Raw genomic sequence first — 20,529 nt, 5'->3', positions numbered from 1 at the left:
CCAAATTTGGCCCGCAGCCTAATTACATTTGGCCCGTGAAGCCATACCAAATTACTATTAGAGCTGGCCTACTGGTATTATACAGCTAATATATATATTGTTTAGTATTAAACTTTGCTTGTTCCATATTCAGTTTTTCAGCAAAACTTGTTTGAGTCCATAAGAAAAGATTCCTTCTTATATCTGGAGGAAGATTTTTTTTTTCAATAAATATTAATGTTAGCCCGCGACTTTGTTCCAGTTTTGAATTTTGGCCCACTGTGTATTTGAGTTTGACACCCCTGCCTTAAGCAAACACGGACACGAACACCCCCCCACTTGGCAGTGTTTCAAAGCAAATACAACACTTGACTGGTCATGAATGTTGATCATAAATCTTTCATCTTATAAGTCGTCCCCGTCTGTCTTGAGTTATTAACAAAATGACAGAATGCATCAGGCCATGAGAAGCATGTATGACTCACGATTACCCTGGAAAGAGGTAATGGGAGGGTCTGGATTTTCTGCTGAACATAGTGAAATATTTCCACAGAACAACAGAGAACAAGGAATAACAAGACGAACCACAAAAAACAGCACAAAACTTTAAAAAACTCAATTATTTTCTGTTTTGTTTTTTTTATTAAATCTCTATTGTTATGCAATCTGCTTATATAAAAGTTCTAAAGCCATCAGCCTGATACTAAGACAGACAGTGAGGCAATTGTGTGTTTCAGTTTAGTCCTCATTATTCATTGACCAAGTGGCCTGTGTGACACGTACATATCTTAACAAAACCGTAAAAACAGGAAACATGATGGACACGTACTGACAGACAAAAGAGACTGCACCGTGATGTTCAGTGCAGGTGGAGTGATTAGAAGTAGTCCGTGACGAAACAAGCTTGTGGACCTTGTTAATGAGAAGTCAGCAGAATAAATTACAGTAACGTTGGTATGCCCCAAAAGTGGGCTGCGACAGTCTCTTTGTGCTCCTCTGAAAAATGACTTCGACAATAGCACCAGGCCTGTCACCGTTTTCCTTTTGCGGAGGTGGATGATGAATGTGAGAGACGTGCTGGCGTTGTGAAATATCCACAGTGTGTGCATTCGACGTACACGACACACATTTCCCTGTTTACATATGAGATTACCTGTGTGACTGTGTGAGGAAAACCCCCCAAAAGAACAAAAAACAAAAACAGGGAAAGGCAGTTGTGTATACTTCATAGCATAACACTATGTTCATTTTGTGAGTCTGTAAACCATCATCTCATTTGTTATTAAACATATATCGACCACATACGAGGAATATTTCGATTCATGATTCTGAACATAGCATATTTCTCCATTTCTTTTCTTTTCTTTTTTTATCAATTCTCTTAAATACAATATTTTACATGTCGGATTAAATATGGTTTAGTGTGCATGAGTGTGAATATCACGGGGCCAAGATAGTGGATTTTTTTTCTTCCCCCCACTCCTTGTTGCTGGCACTGTTTTATTTCCCTCTTCTTCTTTGTAATCTATGATGTAGGGCTGGGCTCTCTAGCGTTCGTGTGTGTTTGTGTTCAGTCACTGTCACTAGTTTCACTGCTGGGGTCCCCCTGCACCTTGCTGCGGTGCTGCATGGCACGATGATAGGCCACCTGCACTGATTTGCGGATGTTGGACTTCCTGCCTTCGAGCATCTTCTCTTTGTCCAGCTCTTGGTCGACGCCCAGAGGCACCAGCTTAGAGCGCGGAAGCCACTGCCTGCAAGCACATAAGCACAAGCACAACATTAAAAAAAACATGCATTGGTAAATGCTAAACAGACTGGCTTCTTATATAACGCTTCTCTACCTTTTATACTATAAGCCTCAATCACCCATTTAAACAAGCACTTTTTTCTACACCACTGTTTTCTATTTAACATTCACACTCCCGACGAATGCAACAGGAACAACCAGAAATCGAACCAGCAACCCTTTGATTAGACACAGTCAGTCCAGACAGAGTTATTGTTTAGTTAAAGAGTAATTGGTTCCTATGGTCCGTTAATTTCTTGATTGACTTCAGAGTTTATGCACCCTGAATGCCTCCTAACAACTGCTGTGCTCATCAACTTTATAAATTTCTCCAAACTTAGCAAAACATGATCATAAGTAACTGCAGAGAACAAAGTGACCTAAAATAACACGTTCTTTCCCTCGTATTATCAAAAACCACGTTTGCCCCATTTCTGCTGAATGTTCTGTCGCTACACTTCCGTACAAAGGCTGCAGTTTGCTTTGAACTGTTGCCACAGAGCTACTTGTGTGCAAACACCCAGTAACATCACAAGCTGCCTTTGGTAGCAGGTTTTGTTTTATTTTTGCTTTACGCTGCTTGATTGTGTTAAAATAAAAATACAACATATCAGCAAAGAATTAGCAGGGGAAAAAATGGAGGTGAACTCTGAGAATGAGTCACCTCCCCCAAAAAACATCACTTGATAACCAACCATGTTCTCTTGTTGTCAAAGAAGAGGACCAGGAACAGGTGCTCCCTGGCCTCCTGGGTCATTTGCTCCCCAAGTTTCAGCACATCCAGAGGGGGGACAGGGATTGGGACACCTCGGTGGAACACCCCCTCCCTGGGCATCTTTGGGTCAATTATCTACAAGCGAACAGTAGCATGCAGAGGTTTAGAGAGCCAGTCATATTTTGACTGTAGTCTGTGCTATTTGTGTTGTTTGCCCATGTCTCACCAGAGCAGGATATGAAGGATAGCCTCTGCACTTGGCCCAGACCAGGTCTAAAGCTTCCAGAGAAGAATAATCATCTGAGGCCATCCAGCACCCTGACCTGTCCCGCCCACGCACCACTGAGAGTTGGGAAAACAGCATCCGTTAAGCAATCTCACTTCTAGTTAAAAACACACTTTATCACACAATAACACTGTTCTAAGCAACTGTTGGTGCAAAACACTTCCCTTTAATTTAAAATACGTTAACTCCTAATGCACCTGGGTGGGGAATGATACAGCTTCTCCAGTTTGAGCGGAGTATCCTGAACAAATGATGCTACACAAATATAACACTTGACATAGTGAAGGGAGGGCACTTCCTTTGACCATGTTTCATTTTCCCCATTATCAAGACAGGGAGTACAGGTCCTGCTATGCTGACATGTGGTGGCTGTGACAGATTACAGCAAAGAAACTGATGGAAAATTCAAAATGTTGTGTTATTTTTATGTTTCGTTTTTTAAAATACACCCACTGTTTTACGCTATCTTTAGCACTATCAGAGCCACATTGCAGAAATGATGTTCTGCTCTGACGTTCTCTCCTATAAGGACTTATCCGTCACATCTCTGTGGCTATTATTGTGTGAGGAAAAAAAAGTTTAGCATATTTTTATCTGCAGTAATGTCTTTACGGGTATTTAAGCTTCAAGTAAAATCAGATTCCGATCAGACAAAATATCATGCCAAATTATTTACAGGCTGAAAAGGCAAAGCTATATTGGGTGATTCTGAGAAAACACTCACTATCTAAATAAATAGAAACTAGCTGTGTGCACTTTACGTGAGCCTTAGAGGTTATAAAAATGTGCTTACGGTGTGAAACACCCCTCGAGCCACCGACTGAGTAGGAATCATTTTCTGTGCCTGATGTTTCCTCACTGCTATCTTCCTGGAAAGCGCGTGAGAACGACGCCTTTCCTCTGCCCTGCTTAGAGGGAGTCGTGCTGCAAGAGAAAACAGAGCTATCAAGAGGCGTATAACTTTATCACAAGTGTTACAACAACTGGATGCTTCAAGCAGGGGGGGGTTTCTGTTGTAAAGTTAAAACTGTGTGTTAAAGGTGTCATAAAATTTCAAGAGAGATGATTGTTAAGTCACTGGGTTTGTTTCTGCAAATGAAACCTTATGCTCACGTCAATTGGTAAAAGAACTAATTTTAAGAGTACCAGGCATAAGCATTAATCACCTGGTCCTGTCTGAAGCTGCACTGCTGCTGCTGCTGGTTGTGGACTCAGAGTCTGAGCTTGAACGAGGGAGATGAGGTTCACTTCTGTACACGCGGAAGCTTTCCGTTACTGGTTGGTTTCCTGTATCAAAGCCATTAGTTGGCAGTCCTGAAGGAAGAAAATAGAAACAAGTGAGTGAGGGTGCGACTTGGCATTTATTGTACGTTAAAAGTTTATTGCGAATCATCTAATTTACCTGGCAGCAGGTCATCATTGTCACTGTCGCTGTCAGAGCTGGAGCTGGTGTGAGGGCTGCGGGGACGCTTCCTGTGCCTGCTTGGTGACAGCAGGGGGAGTTGTGGGGGACCAACAGGACTTTGACTTACTCCTGCCCCACCATAACCAGCATCCCTGTTCTTGGGTGGGCGCCCCGGCCTTTTGGGGGGTCCAGCTATTTTTTGGTTCTTCTTGGAGAAGAGGACAGATGTCCGACGGCCCACCTCTGGAGTCAGGGATGAGGACACATTCAGATCTTGATAGGGAGAGAGGTTTATATGTTAAAACACAGGCAAATGCTTATTATTCGACTGCTATTGAACAGCTAATATCATTTTCGTTGTTATGTCGGACATTAGTGCTAATATTTTCCTAGACACACCCTTTCCACCAATCTCCTGGCTGCTGCTCTCTCCCCCCTCATCATGGTGTCCTGCAGATGATGAGTGATGGGGGAGAGAAGAACTCCGGTCTCCTCCGCCCACAGAGTCCCGGCTCCCCATGCCAGAGCCTCCTTCACGCTGGTGTGCAAGCTTCCTTTTGATCACACTGATCTCCTTTCTTAGGGCCTTGGCTCTGCGAGACTGGCCAATGCTATGCTTCCCTGAGCTGACCTCATCGAGACGGGACTGCAGGTAATGCAGCTGCTCTTCCAGAGGTAACCGCCGCCTGTTCTCTGGCAGGAGCAGGTCTGCGCAAGGCAAGCAGAAAGAGAAGCAGTTAGAGATGTTGGAAATGAAAAGAAAATCAATCTTATAAAGCAGTCACACATAGCCAGAAACAGAAAATATAAAAGTAGGTTTGTTTCCTGGTTAACTATATATGGGGTAGACCATCTTTGAAGCCAGACAGACGACAACATCAAGCTTTAAACATAAAGCACAAATCCAGCATACACAAGCACACAGGATGTATGATGATGTTTTAGCTCAACTGAAACGGAACTGCATGAATTACAAGCGTCACCTAGTGGTAGCAACATGAACTTCTCTGCACCATATTGTATGTTACTGTTCACCATTGAGCCTTTATTTTGTGACAAGGGACAGCACTGCAACCATGTTCCAGTAAACCTAAAATGTAATTTTTTTTAAATTTATTTTGTAAAACACTGTATCATACAGCATATTAATTAGACAAAAAATACATTTTAATGATCTAAAATCTTAAATCACATGTTTGTTTTTCTCCCTCCTTCTCCTTTAGCTGGTGCTTGAGGAAAAAATTATATTGGTTCCCAAGAACCTCCCAGTCAGAGACACTCACCATCTTCATTAGAAGACAACGGTCGATCTCTTTCTCTATCCCTGTCGCGCTCTCGCTCCCTCTCCCGCTCTCTGTCTCTCTCTTGCTCACGCTGGCTGTCCGGGCTTGGCTCTCGTGGTAGATGCATTCCGGTCTCGTAATCGAAGCCGATCCGTTCAGCTTGTCGCCTGGCTGTTCTTATGACAGCCCCGCCCATCTCTCTGAGCCGCAAGGCAGCGCGATAAAAGACTGTGTCCTTGGCGTTGTACTTGAGACAGTTGTTGACAATGAGCCCAAAATCGGCCTCAAAGGCCTCAAAAGTGAGGTAGCGGTGAGACTCCAGCAAGTTCCACATGGTCTGAAAATCCATTGGAGTGTCAATATGGTCCAGGTAGTCTGGCACCTAGGTGACAAAGGAGTAGTGAGCAGACCGAGCTATTTAAAAAAAATCCAATCATATTTGTACAGTGAATGAAGAAGAAAGAAGGAAAGCCTAAAATACATTATGCCAGGTACGTAGTATACAGACATAAAGTAGAAAAGAGTCAAATATAAGTATCTGAACATAATCAGATTTCTTGTGCTTGCGAGTATGTTGCATTTACCTCTGCCAGAGGCACAGGCTCAGTGAAAAAGTTGTTAGTGTCTCTCTCCTGTAACTGTTCCAAGGTACTCCTCAACAGCACCAGGAAGGGAGTCAGCTGCATCTCCAGCGCCATCTGCTGCACTTTAATCTGAAAACAGACACATTTTTAGCAATAAACTAACAAAGTAGTGCACAGTTAGAAGTATACAGCCTGATCTACAGAAAGGAGATGCATATTGCTCTTTGTTCTGTAATCTCACTATATCTTGAACAAAAGAAAAAAGAAACAAAACAAAACTCTCTCTTGCTATTCTTCACATCTCACCGTCTCCCTCTTGAGCTTCTCCCTCTTTCGGATGAGCTCCACCAGTAGCCTCGCTCTTTCCAGGTCGTGTCTCAGCCTCTGCCATGCTTTTAGCTGCTCCTTTAAAGCGGTCTGTTTCTCCTCGCTATCTCTCTGCAACATTAACGTGCACAATCCCATAAACATGTTAGAACAAATTACATTAAAAGGTATCAAGTCATGTCTGTTTATTTTTTAGCACATTTCAACACAACAGATGCTAAACGAAGTGTTTCAGGTATCAGACAACAGAATGAGACAAACACAGAATCACAACAACAGAAATTACCGAGGAAGGTTGTGACGCAGGCTGTGGTGGGAGTGGGTCAATGTGTCGCTGCGACTGTAAGTGTGTCTGAAGCCGGCGCAAAAGAGGCACACCGTTCCGACTTTGCCTCTTCAACGTCCAGAAGCTGTGAAGTCGTTGCATGAATTGGCTTTTCCTGGGTACTGTCAGGTTGCTGGTGATTTTGCTCAACCTGCAGAGAAGCAAATACTGTTTAACTCTTAAGCATGTTGTAAATGTAAAGCATGTTGCAAACGCACTAACAAAGGTAAAGCCTTTAAGACCAAAATGTCACAAAAGACAATGATAAGGTATTTAAAATTATTTACAGTCTAAATCAGAAACAAAACAGAACAGAATGTACAATCATCATTTCTAATAAGTAAAATAATGCAATGTGACATAAATTATTGTCTTACAATACCAAAATTAAATAGTATAAATAGACGAGAAAGAAAAAAAGTATGTGATGATTTCTTTATTTGTTTTGCCCAACATACTGTTGCATGGACAGTTTTCTATTAACAGCAAAAGGCATAAATGTGCTTACTGGGCGCACGACTTTGAGGCACAGACAGAGCAGGTGAAGTACAGGCCTACCTGTGCGGTGGTATACAGGGCACTGACACCACTGGTGCAGCAGCTCTCCTCTCAGCTAAGATCTTTCTGGCTCTTTTCATCTTCAGCCTGGATTTGGCCTTTGCCCTCTTCACCCGCTCAGAGCTCCAGCCCTTAGAGTCATCATCATGGCCGATGCTAGGCTCGTCATCTTCCTCCAGCTCGCCCTCGCTGTTGGATGACCCCATGCTGGCCCCACCGACTCCTCCTAAAGGACGTGCTGAACCGGGGGGCGTGTGGATGTCACAGTATGCCGTCTTGCGTACGCTGAAAGAGGTACCGTTGGCCCCAGTCTCTCTTACAGGCTCCATTTTCATATAGAGGCCTGCCTGCTGGGCACAGGTGACATGGAAAGCTGTGTAACAGTTGGCTTTGTGACACTGGATGCAGGCGCCCGAGCCACGCTGTTTGCAGATGTAGCAGGTGAGCTTCCAGCGTGCTGGAGGGATGTGCTCGATGCTATCGATCGGCTCCAGAAAGACTGTGTTCGCAAAGCAGACCTGCAGAAAGGCAGGAGAATTGATTTAACTGTGATGATGTTTATAAAGTAAAAAAATAAAAAATAAAAACCCAAGACTGACTGAGCATGCTTCACTGTACATCAACTGAGACAGTATCTATCTGGCTGTTAAGTTTAACATTCCCACAGTCTTTAACTGTGTAATATCAATAATAATTATAAACTTCTTTTTTTTTTTTCTTTTTTTTTTACATATCCCTTTTAAAATAGGGGGTTTAAAAAAATGACAGCGAGACTGACGTCAACTCAGACTGATGTTGCACAAAATAATTACAATAGACAGTAAATTAATAATAGTAAATATCGCTGAAATATAAAAGGAAAGGCAACACAGATAAACAATCTTTATCTCCTCTGCCAGGTTGTTCTAAAGCCAAGGGGCTTTGATGGCAAACAGCATGAGCACCTTTAAATTTAAGTTTCTAGGATCTAAGGCTGTGAACTGGCTCAGATGAGTTGAGCTTATTCAGTTTGTCGATATCTGCATAGTGATGTCGTTCCAAATCAAACATATATGGATTTACCTCTGGGATCCAGAGGGCGCAAACTACGTGGGCCCAGCGTGCGTCGTCTGTCTGCTTGAAAGCACCTCCTTTGTTCGGGCACAGAGCACAGTCCACAGCTCTGCTCGGCGACTGCAGGCACCGGCGACATAACCACTGGCCCTCCGGGATATAGGGAACGCCATAGCACTCCTGGTGTACTGCCAAATTACACATGTCGCAAAACAAAATCACGTTGCTGTTCTGACACTCTCCATCGTTACAGATGCAGCAGACGGCATCTTCGTCAATCAAGGTACTGGGGTCCGCCTGAGAGAAAGGAGCACAAGGACACATTACAGATGAAAGCATTTATGTCAAGTTTGAACCATCGTCTCCCTCTTTTGTCTGATTAAAGTACCTTATTGTGACTCTCAAAGTATGACTCCTTCTCTAAGCGGTCCATGAGATACTCAAAAACCTCCTGAGGGATGGGTGTCACACCGTCACGCCGCCGCTTGTCGTTCATGATATCAAGCCAGATGTAGTCCTCCTCATCGATGTCATACTCTACCTCCTCATCTAGCTCCTCCACAGATTTATCAATGTACCTAGAGTAAAAAAGAAAGACAGAAGAGTCAAATTAAGACATATTCATGAAAAGAATACTTAGCGTGCAAAAAAATATAATTCATTATGGTGCCAATTGTAATTCAGTGTAAAGACAAGAATAATGATGGAAAAGTATGAATCTGAAGCACAGTAATCAGTAATTTCCCTGCTAATAAAGTGGGGACTGGCTGGACTGTATCAAACATTTAGGTCAGGAAATATTTATTGTATTTAATAACTTATATATACACTCAAATAACTCACTACCAACTGCTTTTGCTTTAAAATGGATGGTCCTCTCAACAATCCTGCTTATAATACATATATGAATTAAAAGACTACATTTATTTGCAGACCTGTAGTATGATAATGGCCGAGGTGGGGCATCAGGTCGGTCTTGGTCGAGTTCTCTGAACACAGCCTCCGGTAGCTTGACTGCAGGACCAGACTGAGCGCTGTGATGATGAGATAAGCCATCCTTCTTCTTGGCTTTGCTCTTATGTTTCCCAGTCTTTGGTGTGGATTTTCCCCCATTAGAAGATGGGATATCTGAGCGGTCCTTGCCACTCCCTCCTAACTCGCTGCCCCCGGCTCCACCGTCACTACCATTACACATGCCGCCACCACTACTACCAGTTCCAGATGGAGGAGCGTCTTCTGCATCACTGTCTTCATCTGACACCACATCTATATTCTCGAAGATGCTAATGCGGTGAATGCGCCCTTGAATCTCCACCTCCACCATGCGCTGTGCCTGGGCGTATGTCATGGTCTCTCTCCCCGGGGAATGGGAGCGTTCTGATCGGTTGGGGCTAACAGGCGTGTTCCCTCCATGACCCAGTCCTCCTCCTCCGTTACCCCCACCATCATCCGTATCTCCTGAACCAGTCAGCGAGGCACGAGGAGGACGTCCCTTCCTCTTCTTCTGAGGCACAGCCTGGGCAGGAGTTGGGTTGTCATGGTCATAGTGGTAAAGGTGATACTCAATGCCGCTGTAGCTCTTGTAGACCTTACGGCAAGTCTCCACGGGACACTCATAAGGGGGCTTAGTGGCCCGCAGGTTGTGGCAGAATGTCTTCACGTCAAAGTCCAGCCCCATTGTGCCAACAGCCACTGCTGGGACAGATGGTGTTCAAGTTTACATCTGAAACACATGAGCACAACAGGGAACAACGATATTTGTTAAAAACAACGCACATAACAGATACTGGGCACTTGTCTCCCAAGAGTTGCCTTAAAGAGCCCCAGACACCAACGAAATGCACCTGTTATGGTGCAATCACGTGACCACTGATGGTAGCAAACAAATTATGATCTGTTATTCAGTAACAGGTGCACTAAGCTCAGCGTGTTTGCTATGATCATTGAGAACTACAATCATGTAATACAAGCAGCAAACAGTAACGGCAACAGCTACAGCTGGGCAGCTGTAAACCCGAGCTCATTTGCGGTTCTTGACGAAAGAACTCAACCTTTATCTCGTTCGAACCCTTCCACCCTCTACCTCCTAAGCTAACAAATGAACTTTGTGTATTTTAACACAGCTAACGTTAGCATTAGCATTTTGCTGCTGCATTCCCCCCAAAACAAAGCTGCAGTTAGCTTGCTGGCTAACAGCAGCTAGCAAACAACAACACTGGCCACTACGTAAACAAGCACAGTTCAAGAGAATAACCCTACAGCACATGAAGTAACCTTACAAACTAGCCACGCTAGTCGCCATTATTATTAGATACTGTTCTTATTTTTTATTGTAACCTTTGCTCGGTATTTCATTCAAGCTCAGTAACGTTTAAATAGAGTGCCAAACTGTAGTTGTGTCCCCTGGGCAAACGCTAGCCTCGCAAATCAAACCATTACAGCGCATTCCAGTATAGTTAATATTAAAGCAAATAAAACACACGTGAATGTTTGGGGCTATACACACCACAGCCTGGCCGTTCAGACCCCAGTGTTTCCCTCCACAATGACCTCACCCTGTGAATTTCTGAGGCAAAATGACAGCCTGGCTTCCTGAAGAGCATGTGTGGAGGCTTTATCAAACTAAGGTCCATCAAAAGCGTTCCTTCTCCTCCTTTAAGCCAAAATATCAGCGAAATCGTTTTCTCTGTGACGAGAAACAGCCAGACATGATTATTTTTTTCCGCAGTAGGGCTAACACCAAGGTCTGTTCATGTTGTCGGAGTACGGTGGGTTACTATGGATAACACCAATTACTGTAAAAATACACACACAGTCGTCTAGTGTGATCTTTTTTAGCCAAACATGGCCCTTTTCGCCATTTAAAGCTAATACTTCTGATCTAACGTTATAAACACTTACTACTCCACGTTCCTCGAGACCTGCGTGCTTCGGAAACCTCACAGCAGCTCACAGCGGTTGTTGTAGATTGATTTTTAATTCATTAAATAATCCCAGCAGAGCTCAGAAGAGGCGTAGGTACAGAAAAAATGTTTTCATGAAACCATATAATAGCCAAAGAATTTCATTGTGTTGGGAATAATTCAGGAACTCGGTTGAACAAAAGGGGCAACCATTACTGTAACGCTACGACAGATGCGGATCGACAGATTCGCCACACAAAGCGGGGTCTTATTTCTCCACTTTCTTTCCTGACTGTAGCCTGTTAGAACATATTGAGCGAGATTTTGTAATATAATTAATCTCTTTAAAGGGTTTGTTAAAGTGTTTATTTTCATTGCCAGGGTTTGTACTGTATGTTGCGAATCTGTGGCGTCTGTTCAAAGACGTCGACGGTGTGAAAACTCGAGCCTCACAGAAACACTTCCTGTCCGTCGTAAAAATATAATAATATAATTCTGAGTATTTATAAATTTACAAATTTAAATAATAAAAATGAAAACTCTTACTCCATGCTACTTACAAAAAGTAAACAAATTATTTATGAAATACACGGAAGACACTAAAAATGCAAATAACAACGAGACATGCTATCAAGCATAAAATATTTATTTCTCTCTCAACATACAGTCTGTGATAAGAGTGCAGCAGGATAGGGTGGGGTAATGCAGTGGGACATACAGCAGGCAAAAAGCAATCCCACAGTTTGAATACAAGCCTTTGACAACCAGTGCATATTCACCAGGGGGCAATGTTGTCCACAGAAGAGCGAGATGAGCAGAGGGAGAAGGTGTCAGAGCTGCTTTCCCCTCTGTGTGTATCAGCTCTTCATTTCATCAGTGCATCCAAATGAATATGCCATAGAGTTGTTCCCTTCTCTGCTCTCCAGTAAGTTAGCAGCGAGGGAGGTGGAACAAAACATACCAGATACAAATGACAGAGAACAGAAATCTCTTACTACTGGAAGTATTTCACCAAAGCAGAAGACTCTGCATAATATCCTATAAAAGTCCAATTCAAACCGAATTGATGGAATAATATACTTCAAAGCAACCCCTCCTCCTCATCCAATACCACCACCACCATCAATATCATTTTCATCCAAAAAAACAACAACCAAAAAAAACACAAAAACAGAAAAACAAAATGTACAAAACAAGAAAACTGTAAAATTCACAGCTTGGCAAGATTGGGGGTGCTGAAATCTTTCAAATGTGCTGTGAAGATGTGAAATTTCTAACCATAATAGCAGTAACTGTTAAGCTTTGTGGAACATGAAAAGTTGGCCATGCTCGTTGGTGATATAAAAGTACAGATGGGTGAAACCCACTTATATACAGTGTAGGAACTCTTTTAACGCAGAATAAAAGGAGAATATGTGTTGTGCAAATCTCCCACATCGAGTGTCGTTTGCATTTTGAAATATATCACTGGAAAGAAACTGGAAAACAGAGCAGACATCAAAAGCAACGTGTGAAATGAACAAAATTTCAACAAGGCAATAACACTGCTTCATGAGTGTCCCATTTGTTAATCTGAGGAGTCTTGTTTATTATAGTGTCATTGTATGTGAACAGAAAGCCTAACTATACAGTAGGATCACCTTAACAGATGATAGCAGCATCACCAAAAGAAAAAGAAAAGAAAAGCATCAAACATCAAATAGGTTGAAAACATCAGAGCTAACTTGTGATTGCACAGAACATTTTACATACAGTGTACGCTGAGTACTAGCAAAGTTGAAAGAACATTTACTGGAAGTGAATTCAGTTTGCTGCGTGGATTGTAATCTTTATACTTTGCCCGGTAACTTCTGTCTTCTGTCTGGTGCTTGGTGATTTGCGACGTTTGTTCAACTTTTTAGCTTGCTCCTGTCGCACACATTAGAGATAAGGCTTGTGGCAAGGCCACGATCAAAGCTTTGTTGAGGGGTTTAAATTGCACTTTTGAGCCTCAAGCCTTCACATATTAATCGCTACATTCTGATCAGAACACTTCCGGAGGCATATACTGTAGAAAGAACTATGTACAGTATGTATGGCTCTGGACACCGCCTTTCCTTTGAGCACAAAGCTACAACACTGCCAGCTCTTGTGCTGTCTAATGTATCAGCTATCCTATCAAAAAGAGGCCGTGTCCTGCTGAACCATTTTGACCTGAATGAGTGGATTTTGGCTGCTGGCATTTTTTTTTTCCTCCCTTCCCTCATCAGTCGTACATTAACCGTTTGTTTCTGCAAGGCATCAGTACGTCTCACCGCTATGGCATTCCATCTGTCACAGGGGTGGAAAGTAAACAAGAGTTAAAACACGATTCTGTTATTTAAATAAAACTACATACTGTGATGACAGTGCAGTAACAGAAGGGCATTCATATGTAAACCAAAAAAAGATAAAAAATAAAAATTGCAATGTATTAAAAACTCAAGACTGCATTCAAGCTACATTAAAATAAAATAACTTGGATGCAGACTTGTGTTTTTTTTCTTTTTTCCAAGAATAAAAAATTTATATAAATTAATGTTCAAGGCACTACATTCTTTCCAATAGATTCATCATACTGTCCTATTATTGTATCTCAAACCACTGATATTTGGATTACAATGTAGTGTTTAAAGTGTACTTAACCCAGAAAGGCAAAAGCAACAAGAAAATTGCAGAATTGAAGAATAAAATGAAATATGGATGTTGTGACCACACATAAAATGACTAGTATGGCTGAGTCATGACTAAAGCCAAAAAAGTATTCAAACATACTTACTTAACATGTATTGTATAATATACACACATATCTACACTCACACACACACACAATTTACTACAGATTAGTGTTGCATGAAGAATCAACACTTTTCTCATGGTATTTACATGATGGGATTATGTACATGTGTTGCTCTGAACAGAGCAGAGTGGAGCTGGACTGTCTTGCAAATACACACTAATAAATTTTGGTAAGCAGATCAAGTAGTCCTTGTGGTTTTTGGACACGGGCCATTCTCGGGACTGTGGATGACCAGAGGGTAAGCTTGAATCTGTGGGTTTGCCATTGTGCCATAGGGCATCATTCTTGCTGCACCAAGCAAGCCTACGGGGACCACAGACCCTACAGGACTGGGCAAGCTGGGCCATCTCTGGGGATAAAGAGGACCGGGAACCATCCCAACATAGGAGCCTGCGGGAATGAGGTAACCAGGAGAGGGCGCTGTGGATGAGTTTGACGATAGGGTTGCAGGTATACGAGGGCCTAAAGCAGCAGTCGGGGGGCATGAAAGAGGCAGCTGGAACTTGCCGGGACCATTATGACATTTCATCTGGAACAGAGGGGACAAAATATGTGCACAGACTCAGGCTGACTCATGCTTACATTAAGAATGATGAAGTACAGCTCCTAAACTCTCAGTCACTCTCTGTTCCAAATACCTCACGAGTAACTGCTCCCATCGGTGCTGCACCGCCTTCCAGGTCTTGCCGACGCCTCTGCTGTTTCATCTGGTTCAGGGACGGTCGTGCTTGACTGGCCGCTGCTACAGTTTCCTTTGTCCAGTCATCAACCAGTTTGTGAAGATCATCAGTAAACGTGCCTCTCTTGTTGTTGCTGTTGTTGGTCTGGACCTGAGCGAGACGTGTGAATGGCTGAGGAGAGGGCGAGGATGTTGCTGCAGAGAGTGATGGCTGAGTCTGACTGGAGGCTGTCTGAGCAGTGGTGGTGTTGAGAGAGGACCCTGAAAAGACACAAAGGTCTTAAAATCTGCCTAGTTAAAAAACAAAACAAAAAAACAAACAACAACAACAAAAAAAAAAAACAGCTGTCAAATCAATTGGCTGCTGTATGGCAGAATTAAGGACAGTTTCACAAAAAAATCCAAAAAAACCCTGTAATGTGACCTTTCATGAAAGCCACGTTTAAATAATCCTCATCATTCTGGCGAGGCTAGAGCAAAATGAGTGTACAGGTAAAGTTGTGACACATATTTTGCCAGCAGCCAAAGGATTACAACATACATGTCTTTCATGAACAATTAAATAAAAATGAAATGTTTGATATGCAAGCAGTGACAAAATCCAGCAACCAAGACATGTAGGCACACTGCCATGCAAAACATGAAACAAATTAATGCAACAATCTGTTGAGTACCCACGTTTAAACAACGGAGACATTTTCAAGTGCCAAATTAATTTCAGAGAAAAAAAGGACTAAAATAGTGAGGACGAATAGAAAAGACAGAGAATAAGAAAGTAAATGAGATAGTTACTACTACTGCGTTCTTTGCCTAGACATAGTCGTTTCAGAGTGGACCCTATAAAAAGGTAAAACAGCACAAGACAGAAACAGTTAGGCCAGGACACACTGCACACCACAAGTAGGTGGACAAGCTGCTTCAAAAGCACATTCAGCTATCAAAACAACTGAGGAGAGAGAAAGAGGAAAAGGAGGAAGAGGGGTGTAAAAATCAGTGAGGAGGACTAGAGGAGCAAATCTAGGTGTTGTCTTTAATATCATTTGAAGAGCTGATGTTTAGAAAGTGTACAAGCCTAAAAGAAACCACAACTTGCCTTTACGTGTCATGTTGCATGTTTGTTCCTGCACATTTATTGACCTTTTCATGATTATATTTAATATGGAATATATCAAAAAATATTGGACAGAAATTTGGAAAAATGCAGCTACTATCGTATAAATTTGTACTTTTTGTTTGATCATTGGAATAACGGATGATTTACTGTTTCATTAACTGGTAGGGAGAAACTACAAAATGTGTAACATTGTGTTTTCTGGGAAAGAATATTGGAGCCTGGATTTAAAGGGAAGCAAAAAGATCCCTTTGTCGATGTGAGAATGCCTGTGAAACAAAACATGAAACCAAAACAAATAAAATTTAACCAACTGAAAGCACATAGATACAAGCTGGAACTCATCAGAGTCAGCAATTAAAAAGAAAAAAAACCAAAAATCCAAACATGCAGGTAACTCAGGAGAGGTGAAAGAACAAAACCATAATAATATTGATGATACAGCCCTTCATATGGCGGAGCAAGTCTCCATCAGTGCCCTGCCTGGCGCCTGCACCATGCACGTCTTCTCCATCCAAACATGAGGGACAGAGAGAGCTTTCCTCAATCAAAGCATAGGGCCCTGCCTATTAGGGAAGGGTTGGGTTTTTTTTCTCTGTGTTAGTATACACAGGATGGCAGACTTAGTGCCTCGACTCATCTGTATGTGTGTGTGTGGGAGGGGGTGTTACACAATCAAAATTAACTGTGGATGGAAACACACAACAAATAAATAGGGTATAAAGAGTTTGCCATTCTCTCTCAGATGCACACACATACACAAACACACTCACACCATCTTGTATTAGGCCCATGTTTGGACAGGACTAGGCATTCACAAGCTCCAGCGTGCTTGTGGGGTCTATTTTTGAAAGCCAGAAGCACTGCACAAAGCAACTGTATGAAGAGCAGGGGGTAATATAATTATAAATTAATAATTATGAATGTAACTGCAGTTCTGTGAATTATGGATGATTGCCAGAGGAAAGACTGTAAACTGACATAGGTACCTACAACATTAAAGTTATTGCAGCCTGGATTTTGAATATAAGAGGCAGCACACCCTAGAAATGTTTCCTTTTCAATCTTAAGGTCAACTGGATGCAATCTGGGTCCTCAGGGACACTGAATTCATAGAAATATAGCTACTCCTTGTTCTACTTCCTTTCTCCCACTGACTAAATACAGCTCACAGTACAGCACTGGGTTGGTAAGATGGTTGATAACAATTACATGTTGTTTCACAGCTCTCTTTCTATCTGGAAAATATTCCTCTGTGCAAATGAAACACTGGAAAAACTGACTGCATAGAAATTACGCTCTACTTCAGTGCACAGAAATTATTTTCAGCAATTTGGACCTGCAGATCTCAACACCCGCACAAAGAGCCACACGTCTGAGTCATGCTGCACTTCTTCAGAAAAATATCAAAAAAGGCTTTAATTCAAGCTGAAAATATACAACACAGCCAGGAAAGAAAGGTCACCCTGCACGAATGAATGAATTGAAATGTCTATATTTTTCTCTGAGATCCCCCAGAGTTAGGTAATTCCCACTTCTATATATAGCTGCTGTAATCAAGTCACTTTAATTAAATCACTGTCTTCAAGTAAACTAAATCACAGAAGAAGAGTGATTTTATAATGCTAGTAGTAGATTTTGCTTAGTAAATACATTCTAACTCGGGTGTGATTGTGTTTTAAATTATATTATAGACAATAAGGGTTTTATTAGAAGAAGCCATAAATGCTGACTTACAAACACAAACAAGTCTAGAAAACAGCAGAGACTGTATCTATCTGTAAATGTCACACTTTTGTACCAATTACAAGCTTTAAAAGCACGGGTGCCGGCCAGTGCTACAGCTCAGCCTCCTAGTAGATGCACATATGGCATAAGTTTAAAACCAGCTCATTTTTGAGCTATCGTGCTCACAGACTTGGATGTCCATACCACCCACCAGGTTTGACGATGTCAGTCTTTTATGGCTGAGGGGTAAAAGCCCTAACACATTCGCAGACTTTCAGCAAAGTCACATGCTATAAAACAAACAGTACACAGACTGACCTGTAGGGCTGATCGATATAACGATATATATCGGATGACGATATAAAAACGTCTATCGTTTCATTTTACGCTATCGTTTGTTTCGTGGTGTCGCAAAATAAACTGTTTACGGCAATATTTTTTTCTCCGTTTTGATGGTCACTTTAGTTGCTAAATTAATTTCTTAAAGTTCTCTCTTTCTCTTATATTTAATATAACCACACTACGGACGGACAAGCGCCTGTTTTTATGCGTTGTGGTTAGCAACAACAACGGTAACACCATCGCGCGTTCGCTTGTTTATGTACCACATAAACCTTTCACAATAAAGCTCAAGATCCTGTTGAGACTTTTCAAAATAAACTGAATCACGTGAAAGAGCAGATTATTTACGATGAGAAGTAAAAAAAGAGCCGCCAGGTGCTAAAAAATAAACCTTAGACTTAAATGTTAGAACAGGCTTTTCCCCGCAGCACGCCGTGTAATAAATACTCACAAAAAAACGGCGGCTGTTAAAATGTAAGTCTAAAAATGTATCGTTTCATGAATCGGTTAAAACGCTGGACTCCAGCTACATGACACGCAGCTGGAAACACTTCCCGCAAGTCGAGCTGCCCGAGATTCACAGAATTTACAGAAAATGTTACATTTTTGTGATTTATATCGTTATCGGACGACAGAATTCTTATATCGGGATATGAGATTTTAGTCATATCGCACAGCCCTACTGACCTGCTTCACTGTACAGTATGTTTTTATGGCAAGAAACATTTCATGGCTGCCTAAATCTTTCATCTGTATTAGTCAGATATATCCAATTTTAAGTTTATCACAACAGTATCATGCTAATGTGTCAATATATATCATCTGTTTTTTTGTTCTGGCCAACAAAATAAATAAAATAAATTAGAAAATATACAGAAAACAAGTTTTAAGGTTGTTGAGAAGTGTGGGTGGTAGGAATAAACAATGGGTGTATGTCTGGTGAGAAGACCTGCAGGGATGGTGAAATAAAATATCCACTATATTCCACACAAATAAAAAATAGTTTGATAGGAGAGAGAGGCAGATAAATAAAGAGAATATGGAAATGAGTGAGGGGAAATATAAAAGAACAAATACAAACAGATGGACAGAGACACAGGTCCACTGAGGAATCTAGTGCGTGGTTTGCTACTAGATTTATAGGTGACTCTCTCTGACGTTTGGTGGTAAACCGTCCAGCCTGCAAAAATGAATATAAGAGGGAAGAAGAGAAGAAACAAGAAAGACACTATGTAAAAGTGCACAGAGACTGGGATGAGAAATCCCCACCATTAAAAGCACCAGAAAAGGACAGAGCATGATATGCAGGATCCAACCATAGTATCTGGTGATGAATGAGACTATTTTGACTCTCTGATGATAATTCAAACTGGCTGCCTATATCTTGCACTCCTCAAAACATTTAAGGGAACACTCAATCATCACAGTGTAACACAAAGTCAATTAAACTTCAGAGATATCGGTCTGTCCAGTTAGGAAACAAACCATTGTGAATCCATTTTACCTGTTTTGGTGTAAATGAAACTTTGGCTCTGCAGTGGCAGGTGCCAAGCTGATGGTCACAGACCAGTGCTCTCTCCTGGCTGATTTTTCTCTGCTTTGCTTTTTGCTAGTGTCTTTGTCACTGCTGGGAGTAATTCCAATCCAGCCTATTCGAGTTGCACACGTTGCTCCTCCAGGACAGTATATCTATATGTGCTGTCACAAGAAGGTTTGGTGTGTCTCCAGGACAGTCTCAAGGAAGTACCAAGAGATGAGACATTACACAACAAGAGCTGGACATGGCTGCAAAAGGGTTTCACCCCAGCTGCAGAACCTGTATCTGCTCATTTGTGAAAGGAGGACCTTGAGGAGCACTGCCAGAGCTCAACAAAATGACCTTCAGCATTCTACTCATGCTCATATTTCTGACCAAAGTGCCAGAAACAGACTCCATGAAGGTGGCATGAACGGCCAACATCCTTCAGGGAGACCTGTGCTCACAAACCAGAACTCAGCAGTTTGACTGGCATTCACCTAAGAACACCAGAACTGGCGTCCCATTCTCTTTAGAAATGAGAGCAGCTTCACACAGACAACATGTAGCAGATGTGAAAGACACAAGCAACGGCCCATTCTCGTGGTATGGGAGACACAGCCAACCGTTTTGAAAAATAAATATGGATAGTGCCATCCTGGAGGAGCTGGACTACCTGTGCACCTTTTCACGTACCAGCAATGATAAGAGCACTAGCAAAAAGCTAAATAAGGAAAATAATCAGACAGGAAGGATAAGGAAAGAGCAATGGTCTGTGGCCACACCTGTAAAACCATGTTGTCTCTCCAGTGCGCCTGTTGTCACTTTCATTTACACTAAAGCACAGATTATACACTTTTATTATGGGTCCTAAAAAATATATAATCATCAGGTAAATATAAAGTGGAGGGTTTGTGTATTGTTATGCCTATTTTATGTATTTATGGGATTATAGTGTCTATACCTTGGAATACGCTGAATTTAATATGAAACCTAAAAAAAAAAAAATAATTAAATAGCAATGTTTGAAAGACAGAAATCACCCAGCTTCAAATAACATTTTACAGTCACTAAAATTATTTCCCTTCACATTTCTCATTTCACTCTAAACACTGTTAGCAAAAAGCT

General features: G+C 41.7%; 2 protein-coding genes across 8 annotated transcripts in view; both read right to left on the bottom strand.

Moving 5' to 3' along the window:
• Positions 1 to 601: 601 nt before the first annotated feature.
• brpf1 (bromodomain and PHD finger containing, 1) lies at positions 602 to 11,448 on the bottom strand. 4 transcript variants are annotated; one of them, XM_080294487.1, is made up of 16 exons: positions 11,206 to 11,448; positions 9,240 to 10,027; positions 8,693 to 8,882; positions 8,314 to 8,601; positions 7,252 to 7,769; positions 6,655 to 6,844; positions 6,348 to 6,479; positions 6,042 to 6,170; positions 5,458 to 5,839; positions 4,574 to 4,882; positions 4,172 to 4,447; positions 3,936 to 4,083; positions 3,563 to 3,693; positions 2,710 to 2,825; positions 2,464 to 2,618; positions 602 to 1,733 (listed from the first exon to the last, which is right to left on the bottom strand). In XM_080294487.1, the coding sequence occupies exons 2-16, from the start codon at positions 9,980 to 9,982 to the stop codon at positions 1,550 to 1,552; spliced, it is 3,891 nt and encodes a 1,296-aa protein (XP_080150613.1). In that variant the 5' UTR covers positions 9,983 to 10,027; positions 11,206 to 11,448; the 3' UTR covers positions 602 to 1,549. The 4 variants fall into 4 exon arrangements, with proteins under 4 accessions (XP_080150613.1, XP_080150615.1, XP_080150614.1 ...); XM_080294489.1 differs by lacking the exon at positions 11,206 to 11,448 and adding an exon at positions 10,860 to 10,986; XM_080294488.1 differs by lacking the exon at positions 11,206 to 11,448 and adding an exon at positions 10,811 to 10,944.
• A 389-nt stretch (positions 11,449 to 11,837) lies between these two features.
• LOC145423351 (serine/threonine-protein kinase WNK2) overlaps positions 11,838 to 20,529 on the bottom strand; it is a 44,336-nt gene continuing 35,644 nt past the window's right edge. For 2 of the 4 annotated variants that reach the window (XM_080295688.1, XM_080295692.1), the window contains 4 exons: positions 18,967 to 19,065; positions 15,497 to 15,541; positions 14,664 to 14,965; positions 11,838 to 14,554 (listed from right to left, as the gene is read on the bottom strand). In XM_080295688.1, the coding sequence (XP_080151814.1) occupies positions 14,204 to 14,554; positions 14,664 to 14,965; positions 15,497 to 15,541; positions 18,967 to 19,065 (797 nt within the window). In that variant the 3' untranslated portion in view covers positions 11,838 to 14,203. The remainder of the gene's footprint in view (positions 14,555 to 14,663; positions 14,966 to 15,496; positions 15,542 to 18,966; positions 19,066 to 20,529) is intronic. The other 2 variants (XM_080295690.1, XM_080295691.1) reach the window with 2 other exon arrangements.

This window comes from Astatotilapia calliptera, chromosome 20 (genome assembly GCF_964374335.1).
Source record: "Astatotilapia calliptera chromosome 20, fAstCal68.1, whole genome shotgun sequence".
Classification (NCBI taxonomy): Eukaryota; Metazoa; Chordata; class Actinopteri; order Cichliformes; family Cichlidae; genus Astatotilapia; species Astatotilapia calliptera.
The sequence above is the reverse complement of the archived record's forward strand: the minus strand, read 5'-3'. Positions and strand labels throughout refer to the sequence as shown.